Raw genomic sequence first — 27,110 nt, forward strand, 5'->3', positions numbered from 1 at the left:
CTTAAGTTCTCTTTCCTCTTCCAAAACTTCTGCTCTGCATCTCAATGAACCCTTATATATGCAACTAAATGTCTCTTTGAAAGAGATACATGCAACCTCTAAAAGGAGAGCCCATGACTAACAAACAATAAGCAATAACTTCAATACAGCATTTACTCTCCTCAAGGTGTTTTCAAATATATCTCACAGAACCACAGCCAACTATAATCATAGAATCTTAAAGTAGGAGGAGCCTTGGAGGTCATTTCCACAACCACCCCCACTTTACCAATCTAAAGGTATCCAAACATCTCTAGTTTCTAGTGTCTAGGAGGAAGGAGACAACAGACAATGCTTCAACAGACAGTGCTGGGACCAACCACCTGTCAGTTTCTCAGTCTCTTCCCCCACTTTAATGATCCCAATCATTTAAACTAAGTTAACCCACCATCAAGCAATAGTCTTTGCTTCCTAAGTCCACTTCCTTTTTCTGAGCTTCATCACCAAACTTTCCCCACTCTCCTCCACCAAATACAGACAGGGCCTCTAAGATTCTGACCCCTTAGAGATCCCACTGGTTCCATCTCTGACAACTGATCCTCTGCCTATTATTCTGTGCTGTCTTTATCTACATGCTGTCAAACACAAGACCACAAGCAACTCTAGCTATCACTGTCTCTTTAGCCTCAGGATTTTTTCCCCTTTCCTCCCTCACCTTCTCTCTGCTTCTCAGCCTATCTTTTCATTCCTTTCAAACTCAGTGACTCCTTCCTCCGGTGATTCAAGGTCCACTGATAACTGAATACATCAGTTGTTAAATGCTTATTAGATAGGAAAGGAGACATGCATTCTCAAGTTCACCTTCAAAGAATTTATTTAACAAAAATCATAAACCTTTATGATTCAACAAATTCTAGGAGGCTTTCCCTAGCTCAAAACCACCATTATATTTCTGATGCAATGCCTAATCTTCTTGTCTGTCTCCTGCCACTACACTGTGGGCTCTACATGAGAAGGGACCCTTGTGTCCCTAGTACCTTGCCCAGGACCCGGAACAAAGGTGATACTTAAGTGAATGGATGAATCATTCATTCATCCATTCATACAATCATTCAATCATCCATTCGTTGAACAAAACTTTATGTACATAGAATTTAAGGATGAAACTGAAATAGTTCCTACCTAAAATTAAATCAAAGCTATCATACTTGAGATTAGTACTTTTTCCCCCATCCACATGCCCAACCCCCACGCCAAGCTTAGAGTCCTCTCCCACAGAGAAAGCCCGGCCTTCCATTGCAGAAGTCCACGCCCCTTCAACTCTAAAGCTACCTCTCAGACCTTTAGTTCTACCCTAGGACCCCCCAACTAATAATCTCAAAATCTTAACACCTCCATCCGTCCAGGCTTTCTCTCTGTCCTTCATTTACATTTCTGAAGCTACTGCATGTCTTCTACCCTCACGACCACCTCAAGGCGCCCGAGTCGAGAGAACCTCAGATTTCCTTAATCCCGCCCCCCAGTCAGCTCCTTCTTCCCTCTCAAGACCCTTCCCGTTTCTCCTAGGACCTCTTTTCTCTAATGCCTCACTGCCCCTTCCTTCGCTTTCAGGCTGTCTCTTCTTTCCTTGTCTCTCAACTCCTCTTACCTCATCTAGTTCCCGTTCAGCCGCAGCACCTCCTCCAACCTCCACCTCCACTACTGCCGCCATCTTCAGGTTCACCCCCTCCCTCCTCCCCGCGCAAGCCAGCTGCTTCCGCCGCTCTTGTGCTCTTAGCCAATCAGCGGCGGGGACTCTAGCAGGGGGGGCGGAGCACCAAGATTTGGGGGCAGACCTGTCAGGGACCGAGACATTTTGCTACTTCTTTTAGATTTAGAAAGGAGGAGTCCCGTACACTTCGAAGCTTCCTTAGGAAATCGTTCTTGGAAAGTGAGAAATTTCGCCGACATTATTTTTAGTGCAATTATTTCTCCAGTTATTCCCTTTGGAGAGTCAAAGAGAAGAACCCCTAAGCCAACAACTTTCGCGACACTCCCTGACGTGGGCTCCAGGAGCGCGGCGTGGAGACTCAGGACTACATTTCCCATACTACACCGATTCTAACCCGGAAGTTCAAATTGCGCTCTCTCGACGCGAGAATTAAAGTGAAAAACATACATTAAAAACACAGGCAAGTGTATTTTTCTGGCTGTAGCACCAGCTGCCTTGCCTCGATGGGAATCGTTTTACAGGAACAGCGGCTTCTTTAGGTTCCAGAACGTGTTCCTGAGCTTCAACGGGCCGAGTGTGTTACCGGGATCAGAAGGCGGAGGCCAGCGGACCAAATTGGCGGGAGAATGTTTGTGATCCACGACCAGAGGCGCGGTATAACTTCTTGAGGTTCACGGTCTCAGGTGAGGAGCGTTGGGGTTTGTTGACCCGGAGCGTAGTAGCCGAAGGTGGGGGTGGCATCAAAGAAGTGGACAAAGCAGCGTGTTCGGGATTCTTCAGATTCAGGGCAGCAGAGGCTGTCATTGCTATTTCACACATCTTAATACTCTTTCCTGCCCCACATTCTGCTTCCCCAGCTCTTACCTTTACCCGCTTTCTGTACACCCCACCTCCACTTATACCTTCTTAACTGATTTTCAGCACCCTACTTTTCGTATGTCTGAATTCGTTAGCTCGCAGACCTGTAACCCAGCTCACACGCCCCCTCAGCGTCCAGTCTGGATCTATGGATGATAGGTCAACTCCAGGATGACCTGTGAGTTCAGAAAACCTAGAATGCCAGCCGACTTTATTTGGGGACCAACAGGAACTTACAGGTTAATATTTACTACCTACAGACATCTCAATTACTTGAAACAATAATTTTTATTATGTGAAACTTTTTTTTAATTTTTAGCGGACACAACATCTTTGTTGGTATGTGGTGCTGAGGATCGAACCCGGCCGCACGCATGCCAGGCGAGCGCGCTACCGCTTGAGCCACATCCCCAGCCTGTGAAACTTTTATATATGGAAATTATTAATAGAATATTACAAACAATGTATTATCACACCAGATTGATTATTGATATGATATATTTGCTTCCTGGTTTTTTAAATGGTTAATATAGAAAAAAAATTGAGGGCTGGGGATGTGGCTCAAGCGGTAGCGCGCTCGCCTGGCATGCGTGCGGCCCGGGTTCCATCCTCAGCACCACATACCAACAAAGATGTTGTGTCCGCGGAGAACTAAAAAATAAATATTAAAAATTCTCTCTCTCTCTCTCCTCTCTCTCCTCTCTCACTCTCTCTTTAAAAAAAGAAAAAGAAAAAAAATTGAATTGAATCTGTGTCTTTTATTCTCAGATACATTACCCTCTCATCTGCAATAAAAACAGATTTTATTATAAATTAGCTGTGTGTTTTATTCAGCCCATTTAAAAAAATTATATGTGTATCCTTAAATGATACATAGTGTTGCACTTTTTTTTTCTTTTGTGGTACCTGGTATGGAACCCAGGACCTTGCACGTGCTAGGCAAGTGCTCTACCATGGTGCTACATCCCAGATCCTGATTTTGTTTTTTTAATGAACACAAATGCTGTTTTCTGTGTATCACCCCCCAACTTAATTCTTTCACTATTATTTTTAAAGCCTATATAGATGTATATTTACATCCAATTCATTCCTAACCATTGTACTGTGCTCTTTTTTATGATATATAATATTTCCTTTGTCCATTCCTTTTTTTTTTTTTTTGCTATCAGAAACAATGTGTCTTTATGCACATGTGAGTCTCCAGAGCTGCTGTTCAAATAAGTTAACTACTAGCCACATATGACTATTCTTGCAATGTGGCTCCTTAGAATTAATATGTGTTGAAAGTGTTTATGAGGGGAATCATTTCCCCACATTATTGCCATTCCTTTATGTTGTAAGATTGGCTGGGGTTATTGGGGGTTAAACTCAGAGGCACTTTTGCCATTGAGCTACATCCCAATCCCTTTTTTATATTTTTATTTTAAGACAAAGTCTCACTAAGTTGCCTAGAGCTTTGCGACATTGCTAAGGCTGGCCTAGAACTTGTGATCCTCATTTCTCAGCCTCCTTGGCCACTAGGATTATAGACATGAGCCGCTGTGCCTGGCTATTATCAGACTTTTAAGTTTTTTGCCAGTCTTAGAGGAAAGAAATGATATTTGCAATTTCCTTATTACCAGGCTATGAGTTTTTCTATATGGGCCTTCGTTCATTCAGATTTCACCTTATGTGAATTGCATCTTCTACCTAGTTTTCTATTGGTTTGCTTATTCTTACTGATTTGTAGGTTTTAAAAAAATATACTTGGAATACTAGCCAAATTTACATGTGTTGTAAGTAACCTTTTTCTTAGCCATCTGTATTTTAACCTAGTTTATGTTGTCTTAAAGTATTGTTATTCATGTTTCCATCTTTGATCCACTGGTGTGTGTGTGTGTGTGTGTGTGTGTGTGTGTATTTATTTGTTTGTTTATATATATATATATAGAGAGAGAGAGATAGATAGACACACACACACACACACATATGTCATATATATATATTTCTTTTTTATGGTACTGGGGATTTAACCAAGGGGTATTTTACCACTGAGCCACATCCGTAGCCCCCTTTTTTTTTTTTTTTTGAGACAGGGTCTTGCTAGGTTGCTGAAGCTAGACTTGAACATGCATTTCTCCTGCCTCAGCTTCCCAAATTGCTGGGAATACAGGCGTGGAGCACCGTACCCTACTGGGGTATAATTTTTTTAAATAGTTGCAAGATAGGGATCTATTTTCATTTTTCTTCACATTGTCAACCAATTTTCTGAATACTTCGACTATATATATTACCTCATCTTTTTCTAAAAGAATTACGATCCTGCTCTATCTTACAGTTGGTGGTTATGAGTTCTCATCTATACCAGTGTTTCTAGAGTCTATTTGCCTATTTCTATAGACAGTATGTTCTAATTACTAAAACTTTATGATTTTTTCAAAAAATTTGATACCCTACCTCTTTCATCTTTCTTTTTGGAATCATCTTAGCAATTTGTAACCTTTAATTGATTGTTGAGTTTTCAGGTTGCCAGAAATATCTGTTGAAATTCTAATTGGAGTTATATAATATCCTCTTCTTTCAGTGAATATTTATTAGTGCCTAATGTGTTTAGACCATCTCTGAGATGTAGGAGATGATGAACATGACAAAAATCCATATCCTCAAGAAGCAAGAAGGAGTATAGGGTAAACAGTTACAACAGCATTTGTAAGGGCAAGGAGGTCTGTAAGAACTTAATCTCTTGGGCAATTTGATTATCTTCTTACAAAAGATTGTATGTGTCATTCACCACTGTGTTTCCAACACCTAATACAATGCCTGATACCTACTAGAATCTCCCCAAATATTAACAAAATCAAATATCCAAAATCAACAACTTCAGGGTTCCCAAGCCACTGATTTTCAACACCTTGTTCTTCGTATGTCTGAATTCATTAGCTTGCAGACCTGTAACCCCAGCTCACACGCCCTTTCAGCGTCCAGCCTGGATCTATTGAGTAAATAGAACTAGGATGCACCAGTGGCACACACCTGTAATCCCAGCAGCTCAGGAGGCTGAGACAGGAGGATTACGAGTTCAAAGCCAGCCTCAGCAAAAAGCAGGGTGCTGAGCAACTCAGTGAGACCCCTGTCTCTAAATAAAATACAAAATAGGGCTGGGGATGTGGCTCAGTGGCTTGGGGGCTTGTTAAATCAGATATCTGTTTGATGGTAATGAAAAAAATGATGTTTTTCTATCACAAATATATTACAGGTAAAGCATCCCTTATAGGAAATGCTGGGCCCAGAAGTGTTTTGGATTTTTTGATTTTTCAGATTTTGAATATTTGCATATATTTGATGAGGAAACCCCCATTTTTAAACTGAAATTCATTTATGTTTTGTATATACCTTATACCTGAAGTGATTTTATACAGTAATTTTAGTAATTTTATACAGTAATTTTCATTGAAATCTGTCACAGCAGGTCAGATGTAGAATTTCCACTGTGACATCATGGTGGTGCTAAAAAAGTGGCATATTTTGGCATATTTTAGATTTTAAGTTTAAGGATGCACAACCTGTACTGTGAGTTTATCCAAAACAGACTATATCTAATTCTGATGTTTTCAATATCTCACAGAGAATAGTAAAAATTTGAATGTCCACTGAGTTCCCATTCCGGGACTAATCAGTTTCATAAATCTGGTGAACTTGCTGGGTGTGATGGCACATACCTGTAATCCCAGAAACTCAGGAAGCTGAGACAAGAGAATGGAAAGTTCAAAGCCAGCCTCAGCAATTTTGTGAGGCTCTGAGGAACTTAGACTCTGTCTAAATAAAAAATAAAAAGGGCTGGGATGTGGCTTACTGGTTAAGCACCCTGGGTTCAATTCCTGATACAAACAAACAAACACACCTGGAGCCAATGGTGCACACCTGTAATCCCAGCAGCTCAGGAGGCTGAGACTGGAGGATTATGAGTTTAAAGCCAGCCTCAGCAAAAATCAGAATGCTGAGCAACTCAGTGAGACCCTGTCTCTAAATAAAATACAAAATAGGGCTGGGGATGTGGCTCAGTGCCCATGAGTTTAATACCTGGTACCAAATAAAAAACAAAAAACACCTGGAGAACTAAAGAGGTGACTCAGGACTCATCCTTCATTCTTCTGTCTTTGAAGCCTTAACAACACATTGACCTGTTAGAAATGCTTGATAATTACGAGGTAGTCACTAAGAGTTTTGTTACTCCTGTTGCTGCAGACTACCCCACTGCATGACTTCAAGCCCTTTGGAGCTCAGTTTTTCTGCCTCTTACATTGGGTATACAGCAACAAGTCAGACATGAAACCTGTTCTGCAAGACTTTACAATTTGTCAAGGAACATAGGACATATATGATTGTTGTGTGAGGCACTCTATTAAGTGCTAAGTGAGAATTGATAGGATGGAGCTATCACTTAGAACTGATGAAGCAGAGGTAAAGTGAAGTTTGATCACTAGAATGCATTCAATTTGACAAGTTGGAAAGGGAACTGTCATAATGAGGAGTCTGAGGAGGTCTGAAGGAGCCCTCTAATTAGAACTTCCAGGTCCTTGGCTCCATCACAAATAAGAATTTTAGTACAGAGATTTAGTAAAGAGAGGAAGAGCTTTGTTATAAGGCAAAAGGCAAAGGTCTACTCCCTGCTGCAGGCAATCTCAAGAGTGAGCCACATTGCCAGGGCTGAAGGTTGGATTTTTGTTAGGGTACATAACTAGGTGGAATATTGTATGCAAAAGGATTGAACTTCCCTCTGGGATTCAGAATTATCATGTTTCCCTGTGGGTTTGGAATGTAGGTTTCAATTACATGAACATCTCTGGTGATCACTGGGTTATGGTTCAATCAAATGTTAGCTCCTTTCCCTGACAAGATTAATGATCTCTTTCTGTTGAGGTTTTGTTCCTGTTTTGCTATGTTCCAAAAAACTGATAGGGAACTGGAAAGTTGAAAGTAATTTGTGGACTATTTAGTGCATCCTTACATTGTGACCATTTTCTCTCCTTTAGTCTCCTTTATCCTGCTCATTAGACAGTCTATGAATTATTTGTTCTATATATTAATAGGAATATTTTTCCTTTAGAGACTTGGTGTTCCTTCTGTATCCCTAACTTTCTATATCAGAACAAGCAATTCAAGCAGAGGTAATGGCATGAGCAGAGTCTTGGAGGTAGAAAACAAAATTTTGGTTGGAGATACAAAAAAGGATCTTTATGGCCAGGAGTTTATCCGGGATCAGTGAGAAAACATGAATAAAATGAGCCAGCATAAATATTTAAAGAGAGAACTCACTGAAATACATTCAGATAACTTTAAAACATCTCTCACCAAGGAATTGTTGAAGCTAGGTGATGGATGCATCAGTTTGTTATACTAATATGTGTACTTTTCCATATACTTAAAATTTTCCTCTAAAAAGTTTAGCGAGCCATGCACCATGTTGCATGCCTGTAATCCCAGCAACTCAGGAGGCTGAAGCAAGAGGATTACAATTTCAGCCTCAGCAAAAAGCCCGGAGAGGTAGAGCAGCACACCTACAATCCCAGAGGCTGAGGCAGGAGGATCACAAGCTTGAGGCCAGAAAAAGGGAAAGGGGACTAGGGGTATAACTCAGTAGTTAAAGTACTCCTGAGTTCAATCCCCAGTACTGTTCAAAAAAAAAAAAATGATAAACAATTTAAGGGGCAATTGGTACTCTTAGGAACTCATCTACATATAAATCCAACATTAACATTAATATGTTTTGTACTTGCTGCTCTCTTGCCTTGATGTTGCACTCCAGTTATTTCACACTTTTTTGGAATCTCATTAGATGGTTCAGATCTGCTCCCTGCCCATCACCCCCACTAGGCCCAAAGTAGTAATCATCAGAAACGGGCTGAGGGCTAGAAATATAGCTCAGTGGTATAGCACTGGATTTGATCCCTAGGAACACACACACACACACAAAAAAAAAAAAAAAAAAAAAAAAAAAGAAGAAGAAGAAATAAATGGACTGATGGCCTAAAAAACTCATATAATTAGAGAAACAGCCATATTTTTTTTGTCTTTTTTTTTTTTTTTTTTTTGTCTTTTTCTTATGGGCTTTTTTGTTTGGTAGGTTGGTTGTCAGTATTGGGAATAGAAGCTAGAGGCACTGTACTACTGAAAATACATCCCCAGCCCTTTTTTTAAATTGAGACATCTTCTTGCTAAGTGACTGAGGCTGACCTCAAACTTGAAATCCTCAGCCTCCCAAGTTGATAATAGTTTATTTTTCTTTTTGTTTTTTCCTTCAGGAGTAATGTGAAGATTCTTGTTCTTCTGGAAGCTGCTAAAACCAAAACATAAACAGTGCCAAAGTGGTAACAGAAGAATTCTTGAGATAAAGCATTTTTGCCCTGTACTTGAACAGCTGATAGGCCTGCCATGGCTCCTGTGAAGATCAGTCATGTGGTGTCATTTTCCTCTCAGGTATATCAATCAATAGGCATGTTTGTTTGTTTTCCTTGATGACTGAAAGGAATGAACAAAGTAGGAGATTTGGCTCTACTTTCAGGAAACTCCCAGTCTAATAGAAAGGACATGATGCCTTCTCTGGGAATCCAGAATCTAAGGGAAGAAATAGTTCTTGCCTTCAGGTTGTTCCCAGAGCAGTGCAAGAAACCGATAGAAATGTTCCAGGACTTGGAAGTTCCATAAAGGAGGTACCTCAGGATTCCACTAATAGCTTAAGGGTGCTGGGTAGATCCTAGGCCCAGAATCTGCACCAGGGTCCCCAAAACAACCATTTGGTCAGCCTTGTCATTGAGAGCAGACCAGAACACTCAACATCATACCTGACCTGTGATATCATGACCACTGTCAAGTGTGATCTCAGCCTCTTCCCTAAATGTTCTATAATTCCCATTTAGAGCTAAATCCCAGACCCTGAGCCCTAGCATTTCCCACATTTTCCTCTATTATCATTGTTCTACCCATTTATTCCTCCTCTCGTGTTAACTCTGGTCTTTCTCCAGAGGTGCTGTGGCTCTTCAGGGGATAAGTCTACATTTTACAGCAATATTATTTGCATGGTGGGATATTTAGCATCCCTAATCCTGTGCCCCAATAACAGTATTGCTTATTAGTTATTATGATAGTCAAAAACATCCCTACACATTTCAGAAATACCCTTAGAGAGTCCTTAGGAACTGCTATATTAACTTCTAAGTAAAATAAAACAATAATTACATTTATCCTGTTTATCTTCATAGTCATCCTGAACAGTTTTCTTCATAGACTCATAGTCTTATAAAAGCTAGAAGCTAACCATAACACATGTAAAATAACTTAATAAAACTGAAGGTACTCAAGATCGCATTATCATTTTTAGTATTTAGACTGTGCCTCCTGCATTAGTCTCTTATTATAAAGCCTTCATAGAGTTTGCACATTGTGCTTTTGGCTCTTGGTCCTGAGTACCACTGTGAGCCCAGAAGTGTAGAAGTCCATAGCACAAGGCTATTCTAGGGACACACAGTTACTCCTGCACAGGTGATACTTAAGCTAACTTGGAAGGCATCTTACCTACCCAAGTCTTCATGATGCCAGTAATCATTTATAATTCATTATATTTACTAAGCCAGTTGCAGTGGCACATACCTGTAATCCCAATGGCTTGGGAAGCTGAGGCAGGAGCATCGGGAGTTCAAAGACAGCCTCAGCAACTTGGTGAGGCCTTGAGCAACTTAGCAAGACTCTGCCTCAAAATAAAAAAGTAAAAAGGGCTGGGGATGTGGGTAAGTGTCTCTAGGTTCAATCCCGAGTACCAAAAATATATATATATTTTTTTTTCTTTTCTCTGATAACTTTATTATCAGAAATCAGCTCAGGGGTTTTCCTGCTATGATTGACAATTGATGGGATTCAAAAAAATCAAAGTGATTTTGAAAACCTCTTATGGCCCAGAGAATAAAACATCCAGTTTGTTTTAAACTACTTTTAGATTTTCTTTAAACTATATTGGAAGACCTTTGGATAGGCCCTATCAATTATTTTTGGACTGCCAGAAGAACTTTATATTTCCTTTTTAGATGGAATGTATTTTGTGTGAGCAATTTAAACAAATAGTACTAACAGACTGAAATAAAATTTTAGATAAGACTGATTCATTTGTATTTAAAAAAAAAAAAAAGGGCTGGGGATGTGGCTCAAGCGGTAGCGCGCTCGCCTGGCATGCGTGCGGCCCGGGTTCAATCCTCAGCACCACATACCAACAAAGATGTTGTGTCCGCTGAGAACTAAAAAATAAATATTAAAAATTCTCTCTCTCTCCTCTCTCACTCTCTCTTTAAAAAAAAAAAAAAAAATGCCAGAAGCTGGACATGGTGGCACATGCTTGTAATCCCAGCCGTTCAGCAGGCTGAAGCAAAAGAATTGAAAGTTCAAGGCCAGCCTCAGCAATTTTGTGAGACCCTGTTTCAAACTGAAAAATACAAGGGGCTAGGGATATAGCTCAGTGGTAAAGCACCCCTGGGTTCAATCCCCAGTACAACTACATAAATGATGAAATGAAGTAATTATTTAATGAAATGAAGTAATAATAAATGAAATGAAGTAATTATCCATCTTCCAATATTGTGGTTTCCAACCCTACTCTGTGGGGGCCAACTTCTAGAAATTGAAAGGAGGGAGGACAAGTATGTCTCTAGGTATCCCCCCAACCTGTGCTTTAACCAGAGCTCTGCTTCTATTTGTTGAAAAAAATATTAACACACACATAACATGCTTCAGTATAAGATTTCAGTTAAAAAAAGGGATTTGGGGCAGGGGATATAGTTCAGTTGGTAGAGTGTTTGCCTTGCATGCACAAGGCCCTGGTTCAATCCCCAGCACCACCAAAAAAAAAAAAAAAGGAGGGGGTGGATTTTATTGCTGGAATAACATGGTTAGAAACCATGTGTCTAGGGCTGGGAATGTAGCTCAAGTGGTAACGCGCTTGCCTGGCATGCGCGGGGCACTGGGTTCGATCCTCAGCACCACATAAAAATAAAATAAAGATGTTGTGTCCACTAAAAACTGAAAAATAAATATTAAAAAAAATCTCTCTCTCTCTCTCTCTCTTTTTAAAAAAATGTGTCTAGCTTCCCCACTCTCCTTATGGATGAAAAATTTTTGATCCAAAGAGGAAGTAGTTTGTTTAAGGCCTCTCAACCAAAAAGTATCTGACTTTGAGTTAAAACTCAGAATTTCTTTCTATGTAAATATATCACTATTATTGTCTTGGAATAATCACTTTATATATAAGCATCCATGTAAACTTAGAATAAAAATCTGTGGGGCTGGGGATGTGGCTCAAGCGGTAGCGCGCTCACCTGGCATGTGTGCAGCCAGGGTTCGATCCTCAGCACCACATACAAACAAAGATGTTGTGTCTGCCGAAAACTAAAAAGTAAATATTAAAAAATTCTCTCTCTGTCTCACTCTCTCTTTCTTTTTAAAAAAAAAAAAAACCTTTGCCCTTTTAGGATTGTTATAAAGATAAGAAAATGTCTGAAATAGCTGATAAATCAAAGACATTAGTAGAGAGTAATGGTTAAAAGCTCTGGTTTTAGAAACCTGCTTTGGTTGGTTATCTGGCATGAGGCCTTGGGTAAGTTTCCGAGCTTCCCTAAACTTCAGTTTATTGATTTACTAACTAAGAAGTAATAATAATAAACATGTAGGATTAAATGAGGGAGTCTGGTAAATAGATAGAGGTAGATGGTATCTAAATATCTTGGTACATGGTTCCTGTGTTACTGTGGATTCCCATCTGGTGCCTTTCTATAATATTAGGGTGCCTTAAAAGACTAGGGATCATAGGGATGCCTTATTCATGGGCATATTTTTCCCCATAGACTTAGTAAAGTTCCTGATTCTCTCCTTCTCTCTCTGACTTAGGATCCCAAGTATCCTGTGGAGAACTTGCTGAACCCAGATAGTCAGGGGAGGCCTTGGCTCAGCTGCCCTCAGGACAAGAGTGGGCAACTGAAAGTGGAACTACAGCTGGAGAGGGCAGTGCCCATTAGCTATATTGATGTAGGTGAGTGAGTTCCCTGGGGCCTCTGAGGTAAGACACTGGAGTGATATTCCCCTCTAACCCCACTACTCAGAGGTCTTGGTTCATTCCAGCCAAGCAGCCTTTTGGAATAAACCCTGCACAGGTGTGAAGGAGAAATGTGGCCTTTGCCCTTGGGGCAGATTTGGAAGGGCAGATTTGGTGTTGGAGTACTCCATGGTCTCCATTCATATGGAATACAGTGTGAATGGAGCTCCTTGAACTATGCAATGTTCGGCTTTGATCTGTGTGATCTGGGTAAAGCCTTAGGACATTGGCCTAATTATAAATGCCAACAAATAGAATTTGTATACACCTCTAAATATTAGTGTCTGAGGATTACTCGTAAGGTGAACTGTGCATAGGAAAAGGTTGACTATAGAATTCTTTGAAATAGAGAATTGACAAAAGTCATCTGGTGCCAACTTTGTTAGGACAGAAAGATGTTGGGCTCCCTAGCAAGGATATAAGAGAAACAGAATTTGGCACTGCTTTCAGGGCCCAGGACAGGGAAGCAGCAAGTCTCTGCCGGATTTTCCCATGGTCATTTAGTGTAATTCCATGTTGTCATGTAGCCTGATACAGAACCTTTGTGTTATCATTAAATTATTGGTTCCTTGTGTGACTCTACATGTTGCCAGACCTTTCTGACTCCCTGCTAGTTTTAGAGTGAGGAATGTCCAGTTCCCTTGTGTATAATTATTTCTATCGCACTTATCCTTTTCTCATCCTTTTGTCCCCAGGTAACTGTGGCTGTGCTTTCCTGCAAATTGATGTGGGCCGTTCTTCCTGGTCCCTAGACAGACCTTTCATCACCCTGCTCCCTGCAACCACACTAATGTCCCTCACCGATTCAAAGCAGGGGAAGAACCGCTCAGGGGTCCGCATGTTTAAAAATGGTAAAGAGGGCAACAGCAGAAGGGGGGTATGTTCCCAAGTAAGAAGGATGCAGTACTAGAGAGGATGTAAGTGCTTTGGAGTATAGATTGTGGGAGGGAGCCTGTTCAAGGACTTAGCTATCTTAGACTACTTCCTAAGAAGTAGATTAATTAGTGAGTGACATGCTTGTATGTGAATTCTTCATGACGAGGATGCCTGATAGCTGGGGATGTTTATTAGCTACTGATTGATTGATATTTCCCGTGACTTGTAGAGTCTGAAACAAAACACATGTTAATTACTATGTTTTTTGTTTGTATAAATGTATATAAGTATAGATGTAAGTAGCAGAAGGCTACATAATGGTTATATTTTATGTAGCATATAGTGTTTCCTGAATTCTGTTTATGTAGATATGCTCAGTGGGCACTGCAAAAGAAACATAGGATTTGATTCCTGTCCTCTAGGGATTTAGAGCCTAGTAAAGATTTGTCTGTGTTTAAATTGAAGGTGTTTGTAATGTCATAAAGGAAGAATGATACTGGAGGGGCATGTGAGGTGGAGAGGATGAAATCCTGACTGGATAGTGTTAGAAATTAGAGTTGTGTTAGATATTAAAGAGTTTGTAACATCAGTGTTTGATACTATGAGTGAGTGAATGTGCAGGACTTATAGCATCGTGAGAGAGGTTGAGGTCTTGTGGTTCAGGAAAGGTTGATATCTCAGCTAATCCATGAGCAAGCTGATTTCCCATACCCTAGCAACACAGATGCCTCTTGGTTGATTGAGATATTGATAAGGTCCCTAGAGAGTTGTAGAATAAGGATGTACCCAGGCTGGAAATGGTGTGGAAGCATAAAGGGGGAGTAATGGTCAGAAGGCAAGGAACTGGGTCTGAAAGAGCCCTGACAGGACTACTTGGTATTACCATTCCCTGAGCACCTAAACCTGAGGGGAATATTTACTGGTCGTCTTCATTCTTAATCCTGTTGAAATTTGCTCTGTATAACCTGTCTTCTCTTTCCTTGGGATAAACTTTCTTTTATTTTTTCCCTCCATTAATTCATTTTCCCCCTCAGTTTGTTTCTCTTTTTTCCTTGAGATGATTTCCTGGCTCCAGCCTCAGGAGAATCATGGGATCGACTTCGCCTGACTTGTTCCCAACCGTTCACACGTCATCAGTCCTTTGGCCTGGCCTTTCTGCGGGTGCGTTCCTCTCTGGACTCCTCAGATGACCCTGTGATGGATCTCTCAGTCCCTGTGAGCTCTGAGCTAAGCCAGGTATGTACTAGGGTAGAACCAGGATTTAGTATTTTCCCTCCCTTTGAGGGTTTTGGGTTAGAAAGCTGGTGCTTGATTGAGGGGTAGACACACTGCACACAAGCACAGGTGGGCATGCTGCCCTTTCTTACAAGTAGGAATGAACTCTTCCCCTTCTCTCCCTTACACAGGGAAGTGCAAGTGAGTGAACCAGGTTCCAGGATTGCAGGGCCCAGAGCTGACGTGAATAGAGCTAAATCTCCATGACCCTGGCCTTTCAATAAAATGGAAGCTCTGTGAAATTAGGGACCTGTTTGTCTTGTTCTATAAATGTATTCCTGGCACCTAGAACATTTCCTGGAACAAAACGGGCTTTTGGTAAAAAAGTTCATTGTGTAAACGACCCTTGGAAGGGAGTTGCAGATAGTCACATAAAGTATTATTATTCAAACCAAGACACTTTAAAGGCAAAAGAGAGTACTATTAATATTTGTAATGAGCCCAGCTCAGTGGCACACACCTATAATCCCAGCTACTCACAAATTCAAGATCACAAATTCAAGGTTAGTCTGGGCAATTTAATGCCTGTCTCAAAATGTTTTAAAATGGGCCAGGGAAGGCCGAGGAGATAGCTTAATGGCAGAGTGTTTGCCTAGCATTCTTGAGGCCCTGGGTTTAATCCCCAATACTGTAAGTAAGTAAATAAATAAATAAATAGATAGATAGATAAATAAATAAAATTTAGGAAGCCAGGCATGGTGACACATGCCTATAATCCCAGCTGGAGGCTGAGATAGGAGGGTCTCAAGTTTGAAGCCATCCTCAGCAATTTAGCAAGATCCTGTCTCAAAATAAAAGGGGTTGAAGATGTAACTCAGTGGTAGAGTTCAGTAAGCCTGGGTTCAGTCCCCACTACAGAAAGAAAGAAAGAGAAAGAAAAAATATTTACAGGACTGTCCCAGATAAACCAGGACATATATATGATCACCTTACTTTTCAGATAAATAAGGGATTTCCAGAATTTCTTTCATTTTGGCTGTTGAATTACTCTGCACCTCCACAACCTTGATTGGCTTGCAAGAAAGAAAGTTAACAACTCCAGAGCCAAGTCAGTAAGGCACTGAACAGTGAATAGAGTCAAACACACATGTAGTTACCGCATGAAATCACAAGAAAAGGCAGTGTGAAGCATTCTGACAAGAGACAGTTGGTACTTGGAAACCATTGGTGATACTCAGTTTTATAATTTTAAGATATCTAAAATGTCATAGGCCTTTTTTTCTACAGTGTAATTCTAATTGGTATATTAGAGTGAAAGCAAAACATAACAGCTTTTAACCTTCTGAAATAGAGTTTTTATGATCACAAATATTCTAGTAAGAAAATAGGTCACACTGCTAATTCTTGGAGAGGATTTGAACCCAAGCTGCTTGACTCCACCTGGCCTGTGCTCATAAGCTAAATTCTAATGATCAATCTCATGTAGAATTAAGGTTAAATAATTATCTCCAAACACACATCTAGTTAGTTACCCTTTCTAGTAGTATTCACTCTAAAATTCATGTGGCAGGGCTGGGGATATAGCTCAGTGGTACTCTAGTATGTATTAGACTCTGAGTTTAATCCCCAGCACCAGAAAATATAAGATAAAATTCATGCAATTATGTAAAGAAAAAAACTAAAATCCTCAAAAATTAAACAAAATATTTTTAAAATAATTCTAGTTTATAATGACAATTAGAAATAGTAAACATTGAACATGTGTGAAGACCCGAATTGTTGTGAATTTACTTTATATACAACCAAAGATATGAAAAATTGCTCTATATGTGTAATAAGAATTTTAATGCATTCCGCTGTCATATATAAATAAAAAAATAAAATTAAAAAAAGAAATGCAAAAAGAAAGAAAGAAAGAAAGAAAAGAAATAGTAAACAGTCAATGTGAATAAAAATACTAATTTTCAAGCTTTCAGAATGAGGTCAAGTCATACTTTATAAAAACATTTACCTTTAGAAGAATCCATAATAAGCCAAATGAAGTGGCACATCCCAGCAGCTTGGGAGGCTGAGGCAGGAGGATTATGAGTTCAAAGCCAGCATCAGCAACTTAGCAAGGCCCTAAGCAATTCAGTGAGACCCTGTCTCTAAATAAATTACAAAAAAGGGCTGGAGATGTAGCTTCTTTCTGTAGGGCTGGGGATCAAACCCAGGGCCTCACATTGCTAGGAAAGCAGCCTATGACATTGAGCCACATCCCCAACCCAATTATTCTTTTTAACTTAAGGGAAAAAAGGAAATTTGAAAAAATAAAAAGGTCAATAATGACAGGTGCATTTTTTTAAAAAATATTTTTAGTTGTAGATGGACACAATGCCTTTGTTTATTTAGATTTTTTATGTGGTGCTAGGGATTGAACCCAGTGCCTTGTGAGGTCTAGGCGAGCATTCTACCACTGAGCCACAACCCCACCTCACAGATGCATTGCTTTAACAAAGAATTAGAAACTGTAGTGTACTACCTAAATAAAAATCTATGTAGAAATGATCATGTGATATCTATATATGCGCACATTTATACATATATATACATATATATAAATATATATATATAAACATCTATAGGTAGCTAAGAAATGATGGCCAAATGTGGTAGGTTTTTATTGCACATGAACAAAATTGTTCACAAAATGAATCATACTGTTAATTAAACAATATTATCAAATAAATACATACGTATTATTTTTTTCTCTCAAAGATATATAGACGGCTCAGCAGTAGAGAGAGCGCTTGCCTACCACGTGTGAGGCCCTGTGTTCCATCCTCAGCACCGCATAAAAATAAATTAATTAAATTAAAAATAAAGGTATAAAAAGATATATAGAGATGAATGACTTAAATCAATTTTATATATGGACAATGAAAATATACATATTTTTGAAAGTTTGAACATGACAAACAAAAGTTTGCACATGATATCAGTCTCTATAGCCCTGTTTTTTCCAATAGGTGTATTTTTTTTATCCATGGGGGTTTTCGTGGTCATGGCAAAACTCTTTGCATTGGAGAACTAAATATACAAAATCATAGAATCTTATATCATAGAACCAGAAGAGAATTTGAGAGTCTGCACACATCTGCCAATATACCATGTGTAAGTTACAGCAGATACATTCACTAAGGTGAGTTCCTAGGTGACAGTGTCCCCTGGTGGTGAATCTTGATATTCCATATTTCTCTGTTCTCAGGGCTCTTCTGACACTCAGGAGTCTCATCCTCAACCCTGGCTGGCTAATCCTTCTATCCGGAGGACATTCTTCCCAGAACCCCAGACGTATGTAGTTGCCAGAGCAAAGATCTACCAGTCACTTCTCAGATCTTTCTCCTAGAAGAGAAAGGCTACCATGTCACTCCCAAGCACACAAGCCCAGCCTGGGTTTCCCTAATTAATCACATCTCTCTCGGCCTAACCCTACCCGTATATCAAATTGGCTTTCTCACTAGATGCCAGCAACTTGGGTGAGCAGAACGGGATCTGTGTTCCAAGTGAAATCAGTAACTCTTGTTTCTCTGCAGAAGCTCTAAGAAGATTTCAGAGCTCAAGGATATCCTAAAGCAGCTACAACCAGGGACTCTGGGGCGTTCAGCCCATATGGTGCTTTCTGCAGCCCGCAGGGCACCTTCAGCCAGTGTGGCAAGCCCAAAGAGCAATCATGCAGAACCAGGTCCCAGTCTCCCAAAGAATGCAGGTAAGGCCTAGTAACCTGCTCCTTAATGTTCCTAGCAATGTCCTTCCTTTAATCCATCACTGCTGTACATGGATGGCTCACAAGTAGTACTTTATGTGGAAGAAAAAAAACTATTGTCAGCAGAGAAGAGAAGTCAAATAATATATAATGATTGAAAGAGCACTGACCTAAATCAAAAATCCTTATCTCTTTGGGCCTCAGTTCCCTTGTCTTAAAAGTGAAGGGATTAAACTAAATACCTAGACTTCTTAGAGTATCCTTATTCTGTGGTCATCTCAGAAAGACAGTTGAAAAGTGATGGGGTTTGGAGTTTATTGGAGAAATAAGGTGGCAGAATAGTGTAGTTTAATGAGAAAAGAAGAAATAATTAAAAGATTCTTGGTGGGGCTAGGATTGTGGCTCAGTAGTAGAATGCTCGCCTAGCATGCATGAGGCACTGGGTTTGATCCTCAGCACCACATGAAAATAAATAAAATGAAGGTATTGTGTCCATCTACAATTTTTAAAATATATATTAAAAAAAAAGATTGTATCCACCCAAAACCAAAAAAAATAAATATTAAAAAAAAAGACTTTTGGGGTTCTGTTTTGCACCAGACATTGCTAGGCACTTTTACCAACTTTACCTATTTAATGTTCACAACAAACTTATGTCCTCATTTTACAAAGAATGTAAGGTTCAAAGAGGTTACATTTTTGAGTCACTCTAACATTCTGTTCTTTTTATTTTTCCAAATAGCAAGAAAGAGAAAACCAATAAGGTTATCAACAAAAAGTTAAAAACACAGGATAGTTTGTTGTTTCATTGGGAAAATTTTTTAAAGGAAAAGGCTTGCCTATCATTTCAAAGGACTAAACAAATTAGTGAAATAATGAATGTATAATTTTGTTGCAAAAATAGGAAATATTGATTCTTTTTTGTTGTGTAACAGATTACCTCAAAATCATCTTATGGTCTGTGATGATTAGGAATCCACTCATGGCTTAGGTGGGTCCTCTAGCTCTGGATCTGTCACAAGGCTGTAGCCATCTCAATGCTCAGCTGGAAAGGACCTGCTTCATAACCCACACACATGGTTGTTGGTCAGATTCATTTCCTCATGTGATATTGGACTGTGGTTCCTTCAATTCCTTTGCTATCCAGGCACAATGGTGCATGCCTATAATCCCAGAGGCTCAGGAGGCTAAGGCAAGAGGATCACAAGTTCCAAGCCAGCCTCAGCAACTTAGTGAGACCCTAAGCAACTCAGCAAAACCCTGTCTCTAAATAAAATATTAAAAAAGGGCTGGGGATATGGTTCAATGATTAAGCACCCTTGGGTTCAATCCCTGGTACAAAAAAAAAAAAAAAAAAAAAATTCCTCTGCCATGAAATCCTCTCTATAAAGTATCTCACAGTGTGGTAGCTTGTTTCATTAGTGAACAAACAAGAGGGCAAAATGGAGTGCCAGAGAGAGGGAGTGTGCATATGCTACAGCCTGTTGCAAGAAACTGACAGATTATGTCATCCCATCACTTGTGTCATATGCTATTCTTTAGAAGCAAGTCATTAGGTCCAAGCCACACTCAGGGAGAGACATGAATATCAGGAGACAGCAATCAACGGGAGTCCTCTCAGAAGCTGTCTTCCATGTAATGAAAGATGTAGTTTATTATTTTAAGAGAAGGAAAATGGAATGGAACCAACCATTTTGGGACATTTACTACATACTGAGCTCCAGAACTATAAAAGCACTTTGATATTAAATGCTGTACAAAATGTCTCTTAAATTCTGAATAACTAGACAGATGACAGTTACTAAATTTTGTTATCACTCATTGACAGATATTTATTGAACATTTCTTACATGCCAAGCGTGTGCCACAGTTATCACAGTAAATAAAATAGCAATGATTCTACCCTAATGAGGAGATACGTACCCATGTCACACAAAGAAATCTGAAACTAAAATAGTGATAAGTACAGCGAAGGAAAATCATAATAGGATGATTAGAATTAGATTAGAGAATCCAGGAAAAACGACTCATAGGAAATAGCATTTCATCTAATACTTCAAGAGTGAGAATTAACCAGGCAAAGAAGGTAGAAACGGTATTCTTCAAAGAAGATACATGATATGTGAAAACCTTTTGTGAATGAGCTATCTTTAATGAGCATTTCTAACACAGTGCCCAGAGCAGAGGAGGAGGACTCAGAGAATGATGTTGGCAGGACAAAGAGACGAAAAATGCAGGACCAAAGGTAAGTAGGTCAACGTGAAAGGCCAAATCACCTCCCCAAACCTTATCCTTCTACAGCTGTTCTCCACCCACTCATGCGTAGGTAGGTCAGAGAGCACCCTTGGGTCTGGGTCTTGAGCTCTTAGTCTAGAACTTAGAAAGAAAGAAGTACTTGTCCGTGTGTCATCAGGCAAGGAGGCAGCCCTATAGGGAGCCAGAATCTGTAGATGAGTACACTGCATCTCAAGGATTTCATAAAAATTTAAATCTTTTCTGCTTCAAAAGTCATTGTCAAGGAAATAAAAAGATAGTCCATTGAATATGGGAGAAAATATTTGTATATTATATTACATATTTTATATATATCTCTTAAATATAAAATATATAAAGAACTCTTCTAAGTCAACAATACAAAGATAACCTAATTGTAAAAATGGACAAAGAGGGCTGGGGTTGTGGCTCAGTGGCAGAGTGCTTGCCTAGAATGTCTGAGGCACTGGGTTCAATCCTCAGCACCACATAGAAATAAATAAAATAAAGGTCCATCAACAATTAAAACAATATTTTTTTTAAAAATGGAGAAAGAATCTAATAGAATTTTTTCTCAAGAAGATGTAAAATGACCAATAAACATGAAAGATGCTCAACATCAGTCACCATCAGAGAAATGGGATGACTAATTAAAAAGATGGACAATAACAAGTGTTGGCAAAGATTTAGAGAAATTGGAACTTTTATAAATTACCAGTAGGAATGTAAAACAGTGCAGCTTAGACTGAGAACATAGTAGCTCAGTGGTAGATATTTTCCTGGCATTCATAAGGCCTTTGGTTCAATCCCCAGCACTGGGGGAAAAAAAAAATCAAAGTTAAATAAAATAGTGCACCTGCTTTGGAAAACAATTTGGCAATTCAGAAACCTAAAGATAGTTACCACATGATTCAGTGATTCTATGCCTAGTGTATACCCACAGGTATTCACATAACTTATATGTCCGTAGCAGCATTATTCACAATAGTTGGAAAGTAGAAACAACCCAAATATCCATCAACAGGTGAACGGATAAACAAAATGTAGTGTATATATACACAATGGAATATTATTTGTCCATGAAAAAGGAATGGTTATAGTTAATTGAAATGCTGAAAAAGGAGGTTTACAAGTTTAAGACCAGCCTAGGCATCTCAAAATACAAAATCAAAAGGAATGGAATATAGCTCAGTGGTAGAGTGCCCCTAGGTTCAATCCCCAATACCCAGGTGAATTTAGTATTTTAGATGTATTGTATAATACCTGTTCTAATATGAAAAAACCTTGAAAACACTGAGTGAAAAAAGTCCACCACAAAAGACCACATGTAGTAGGATTCCATTTATACAGAATGTCCACAATAGATAAATCCATAGAAACACAAAGTATATATAAGTATTGTAGTACAGAGGAATGGGGAGTCACTGCTAATGGGTTTGGGATTTCTTTGGCGGGGGGGGGGGGTAGTAAAAACCTGCCAGAATTAGATATAGTTGTGGTTACTTGACTTGGTGAATATACTAAATTTACCTGTTGAGGGTGGGTACTCGGAATTGAACCCAGGGGCACTCTTCCATTGAGCTATATTCCATTTCTTTTGATTTTTTATTTTGAGATGCCTAGGCTGTTCTCAAACTTGTAATCCTCCTTTCTCAGCATTTCAGCCTTTCAAGTAACTGGGATTATAGACTTGGCCCACTATAGCCTGCCAAAATTCACTCTTTTTGGGGGGAGGAGGTACTGGGACTTGAACCCAGGGGTACTTTACCACTAAGCTACATATATTCTCAGTCCTTTTTTATTTTGAGACAGGATCTCACGAAGTTACTTAAGCCCTTGCCAAATTGCTGAGGCTGGCCTTGAATTTGCAATCCTCCTGCCTCAACTTTTTAAGTAGCTGGAATTCCAGGGTATATTACTGCACCTGGCCAAAGTTCACATTTTAAAAGGGTGAATTTCAGGCTGTCTTTCTGGAGATAACACATATTCTCCTGTAAATATACTTCTACTTTCCTATAAATCTGTGTCTATGCTTTTTTGTGTGTGTGGTGTTGAGGATTGAACCCCAGGGCCTTGTGCATGCGAGGCAAGCACTCTACCAACTGAGCTATATTGCCAGCCCTCTGTCTATGCCTTTAAAAAAATGAAGGGCCCAGCATGGTGGCTCTTATCTGTAATCTCAGCAATTTAGCAAGACCCATCTCAATATAAAAAGTAAAAAGGGCTGGGGATGTGGCTCAGTGGTTAAGCACCCCTCGGTTTAATCCCCAATACTAAAAAAAAAAAAAGTGGGGGGTAATGTTATGGTATGCGTATGATACATCAATTAAAAAATAATTAATGGGGCTGGGGATGTGGCTCAAGTGATAGCACGCAGGCTTGGTATGCGCGAGGCACTGGGTTCAATCCTCAGCACTACATAAAAATAAATTAAAAAGATATTGTGTCCACCTAAAACAAAAAAATAAATATTAAAATAATAATAATAATAATAATAATTAAGGGCTGGGATTCTAGCTCAGCAGTAGAGCACTTGCCTAGCATAGGCTAGGCACTGAGTTCGATCCTCAGCACCACATAAAAATAAATAAATAAAGGTATTGTGTCCAACTACAACTAAAAAATATTTTTAAAAAATAGGGCTGGGTTGTGGCTTAGTGGTAGGGCACTTGTCTCACATGCATGAGGCACTGAGTTCAATCCTCAGCACCACATAAGTAAACAAAATAAAGGTATTATGCCCATCTACAACTTAAAAAAAAAAAAAAAAAGAAGTATAAAAAGAAAATAAATAGGGCTGAGGTTGTGGCTCAGTGGTAGAGCGCTCACCTAGCATGAGCAAGGCCCTGGGTTCAATCCTCTGCACCACATAAAAATAAGTAAGTAAAATAAAGGTGTTGTATCCAACTACAACTAAAAAATAAATTTAAAAAGAAAAGAAATAAATGATTGAAATCTAAGAACAATAATAGAAGCTCTGGGGTTTTTTTGGTTTCATTTTCTTCAGTGGGGATTAAACCCAGGGTCTTCATGCCAGGCAAACCCTCTACCACTGAACTATACCCCCAGCCCCAGAAGCTCTGTTGTCAGATGTTCAAAGGTTAAATGATTTCCTTCACCCAGCAGGGTAACACACACCTATAATACCAGCTACTCAGGAGGCTTAGGCAGGAGGATGGCAAGTTCAAGGCAAGGGCAACTTAGACCCTATTTCAACATGAAAATGATTAGGGTTGTACTTAGTAGTTGATTACTTGCCTAGCATGCAAGAGGCTCTGAGTTTAATCCCCAGTACTACAAAAGGAAAAAAAAAAAGTCCTTTAAATCTGGTATGTCAAATGGGAAAACTATCACTCCAACCCAGTGTTACTAGGTCAACATCACTGTTCTAAATACTTTTTGCTCTAATTCTAGATTCCTTCAGCCCTTATAGCTTCTCACGGATAGCTGGTCTTTACCTTGCTTTTTCTTACAGGCCTTTGACCAACTCAAACTCCCGGCTGAACAGGAAGGGGACAGTAAAGGCAAGGCAAAGAGAATACCAATCCCAAGCCCAAAACAGTGGTGTCCAGGATAGTGAACAATGCCCCATTTGTGCAGGTAAGCTGCGTCAGTCTGGGAGGGTGGTCATGTGATTACTAAGCATTCCTTAAGGGAAGAATAGGAAACCTGGGGGTACTGTGCAGAAACTTTTGGATTTGGACTCCTTGCCTCTGTCATCTCTACAGTTCCCACCTATGTAACCTATGTGTCCCACCTATGTGTTTTTAGCCAAATGTCATTCAAGACAAGTTTATATTGAGCACCTGCTCCCTTCACATCAGGTAAGCTGAGGAAGTGACAAGGGCCCCAACTCTCTGGAGAAGCTAAACACAAACAATGTAAAACACTGTCAGAGAAAGCCTAGAATTTTCTTCATAACTTTTTTCTCTGTCCAAATTCTGCTTACTCTAAGTTTCTGTTCAAATTGTTAGTTCTTGCTGGGTGTGGTGGCATATACCTGTAATCCTAGTGACTTAGAAGACTGAGGCAGGAGGGTTACAAGTTTGAGGCCACCTTCAGCAATTTAGCAAGGCCCTGAACAATTTAGTGAGGTCCTGTTTGAAAATAAAAATTAAGGGGCCGGGTTGTGGCTCAGCGGTAGAGCGCTTGCCTACCACATGCGAGGCCCTGGGTTCGATCCTCAACATCACATAAAAATAAAATAAAGATATTGTGTCCACCTAAAACAAAAAAAAAAAAAAAGAAAGAAAGAAAGAAAGAAAGGTATTGTGTCCAACTACAACTAAAAAATAAATATTTTTTTTTAAAAAAGAAAGAAAATAAAAATTAAAAGAGCTGCAGCCGGGCACAGTGGCACACGCCTGTAATCCCAGCAGCTAAGGAGGATGAAGCAGGAGGATAGAGAGTTCAACCTAGCCTCAGAAAGGCGCTAAGCAACTCATTGAGACCCTGTCTCTAAATAAAATACAAAATAGGGCTGGGGATGTGGCTCAGTGGTTGAGTACCCCTGAGTTCAATACCGATACCACAAAAAAGAGCTGGAGATGTAGCTCAGTGGTAGAACACCCCTGGAACGAATGGTACTTCTTTGCCAAAACTTCTCTGATCTTCATAGATAATCTCTGCCAGTTGAGCTCCTGCAGCATTCTCTTAATTCCCATGGACTATGCACTTCTCACCTACTTTCTGTCAATATTCTTTTTGTTCCCAGTTTATCTTCACCACTAGACTACATTCCATAAGGACAGTCTGTTTACTTCAGCTCTTAGCATACTGTCAGGCACATAGTGAATACTTAATAAATGTTTGACAGATACATGATAGTGTCTCTCAGGTGTCACATATTCACCCATGATAAATTTTCTACAAGAAAAGCTGCATTTTGGCAGCAGATACACCTTTCAGGCTTTTTTTTTTTTTTGTACTGAAGATTGAATCCAGGGATGCTTTACCACTAGGCTACATCCCCATTCCTTTGTAATTTTTTGAGACAGGGTCTTGCTGAGTTGCTTAGGGCCTCACTAAGTTGCTGAGGCTGGCTTTGAATTTATGATCCTCCTGCCTCAGCCTCCTGAGTTGCTAGGATTACAGGCATGTGCCTCCACGCCTGGCTCCCTTCAGACTTCTTGGGTGCCATCCTTCCTAAGAACAGGCCCAATTGTGTTTACCTCTTTCTCTCTCCCTTAGGTTCCTTCAGCATTGAGATTCTTCCCCTGCATGCTGCCACTTGTGGAGAGACCTCCCCACCTCACCCAGCTTCTCCCTCCTCACCATCTTCATCCCAGTCTGTACTGTGGGTGTCCTCCCCAGAGAGTTCACCTCCCATTTCCTGGGTCCAGTGTCCCATCTGCCAGTTACAGTTCTCAGCAAGAGAAATAGAAGAACATGCCAGTGTGTGTGGGGAGGTTTTTCCAGCGTGAGCCATGAAATCCTGTGGTTTGGGCCCCCACTATGACTAAGACAGAGAAGTAGGTCTCTCACCTCTCACCTCTCTCTCTTTTTGTTCTTGTTGTTGTTGTTATTGTTGTTGCTGAAATTCAAAGGCCTCATGTGTCCTAGGAAAGGGCTGTACCGCTGAGCTATACCCCTAGCCCTGAAAGTGGATCTCTTGGCAGCTGAGAAGGACTGATGAAGGCAGTCCTCCCTTCCTCCCTTCATTTATTCCCTCAGGACATGCCTAGGGTACCACTGGGCCCAGCTCCCCATTCCTAGTTGTCAAGGATCTGTCACCATGGCACCCAATTCTCCTAAGAGCAGTTCTGTCCTTTTCCCCCTTGGAACTTTTGGGATGGAACTGGTAATCTTTAGGGCCTTGGGATAATGTCCAGAATATCCTTCCCTCCCGGAATGGTATATATCCTCATGTCCATTTTCCTAAAAGGAAAACTGAGGACTAGTCAAAAGAAAAATACTGCCTGACAGATAAGATCCTATTGTGTTCTGGAAAGATAGGTTTTGAGCATGAAACTGGCTTTTATATCCTTAGTTCCTGCCCTAGCTGTAATCACGTACTGCCATGTGACTTTAGTACAGTTATTTATCTTGGGCCCAGAATTTACTGTTGTAAACAGAGAAAATCCCTCTACCTGCTGCTCACAAAGTAGTTATAGAGCCCACATAGTTTAATGACTGGGGAATAATGCCAGGGACCTTGCACAAATCCCATTGCCCTTATACACAATGAGGTAGTTGGACCAGAGGGTCTCCAAGTTCCCTCAAACTATGATAGTCCAAATTCTATTTCTACCTTCTTTGAGCAACTATGCACTCTCTCCCTTTTCCCAGAGGATTTCATTGTATGACACTAACACCAGTTTCCCTGGTCCCTAGGGTAGGGAGCAGAGGGGGAGCAGCTGGTC

The 27,110-nt window shown here is 39.9% G+C and overlaps 2 protein-coding genes across 3 annotated transcripts in view; one reads left to right on the plus strand and one right to left on the minus strand.

The window, feature by feature from the left end:
- The window catches only part of RNF121 (ring finger protein 121), a 69,624-nt gene extending 67,887 nt beyond the window's left edge, over positions 1-1,737 (minus strand). The window contains exon 1 of one of the 2 annotated variants that reach the window (XM_081282370.1): positions 1,628-1,737. In XM_081282370.1, the coding sequence (XP_081138496.1) occupies positions 1,628-1,690 (63 nt within the window). In that variant the 5' untranslated portion in view covers positions 1,691-1,737. The remainder of the gene's footprint in view (positions 1-1,627) is intronic. The other variant, XM_081282369.1, reaches the window with a different exon arrangement.
- Positions 1,738-2,114: 377 nt separating this feature from the next.
- Positions 2,115-26,175, plus strand: XNDC1N (XRCC1 N-terminal domain containing 1, N-terminal like). The gene is made up of 10 exons (XM_081282336.1): positions 2,115-2,373; positions 8,830-9,004; positions 12,455-12,596; positions 13,355-13,510; positions 14,593-14,771; positions 17,998-18,083; positions 18,326-18,498; positions 20,668-20,740; positions 24,224-24,348; positions 25,939-26,175. Exons 2-10 carry the CDS (start codon positions 8,960-8,962, stop codon positions 26,169-26,171), a joined length of 1,212 nt encoding a protein of 403 aa, XP_081138462.1. The 5' UTR covers positions 2,115-2,373; positions 8,830-8,959; the 3' UTR covers positions 26,172-26,175.
- The last annotated feature ends 935 nt before the right edge of the window (positions 26,176-27,110 follow it).

This window comes from Spermophilus citellus (assembly GCF_964194105.1).
Source record: "Spermophilus citellus genome assembly, chromosome: 2".
NCBI lineage: Eukaryota > Metazoa > Chordata > Mammalia > Rodentia > Sciuridae > Spermophilus > Spermophilus citellus.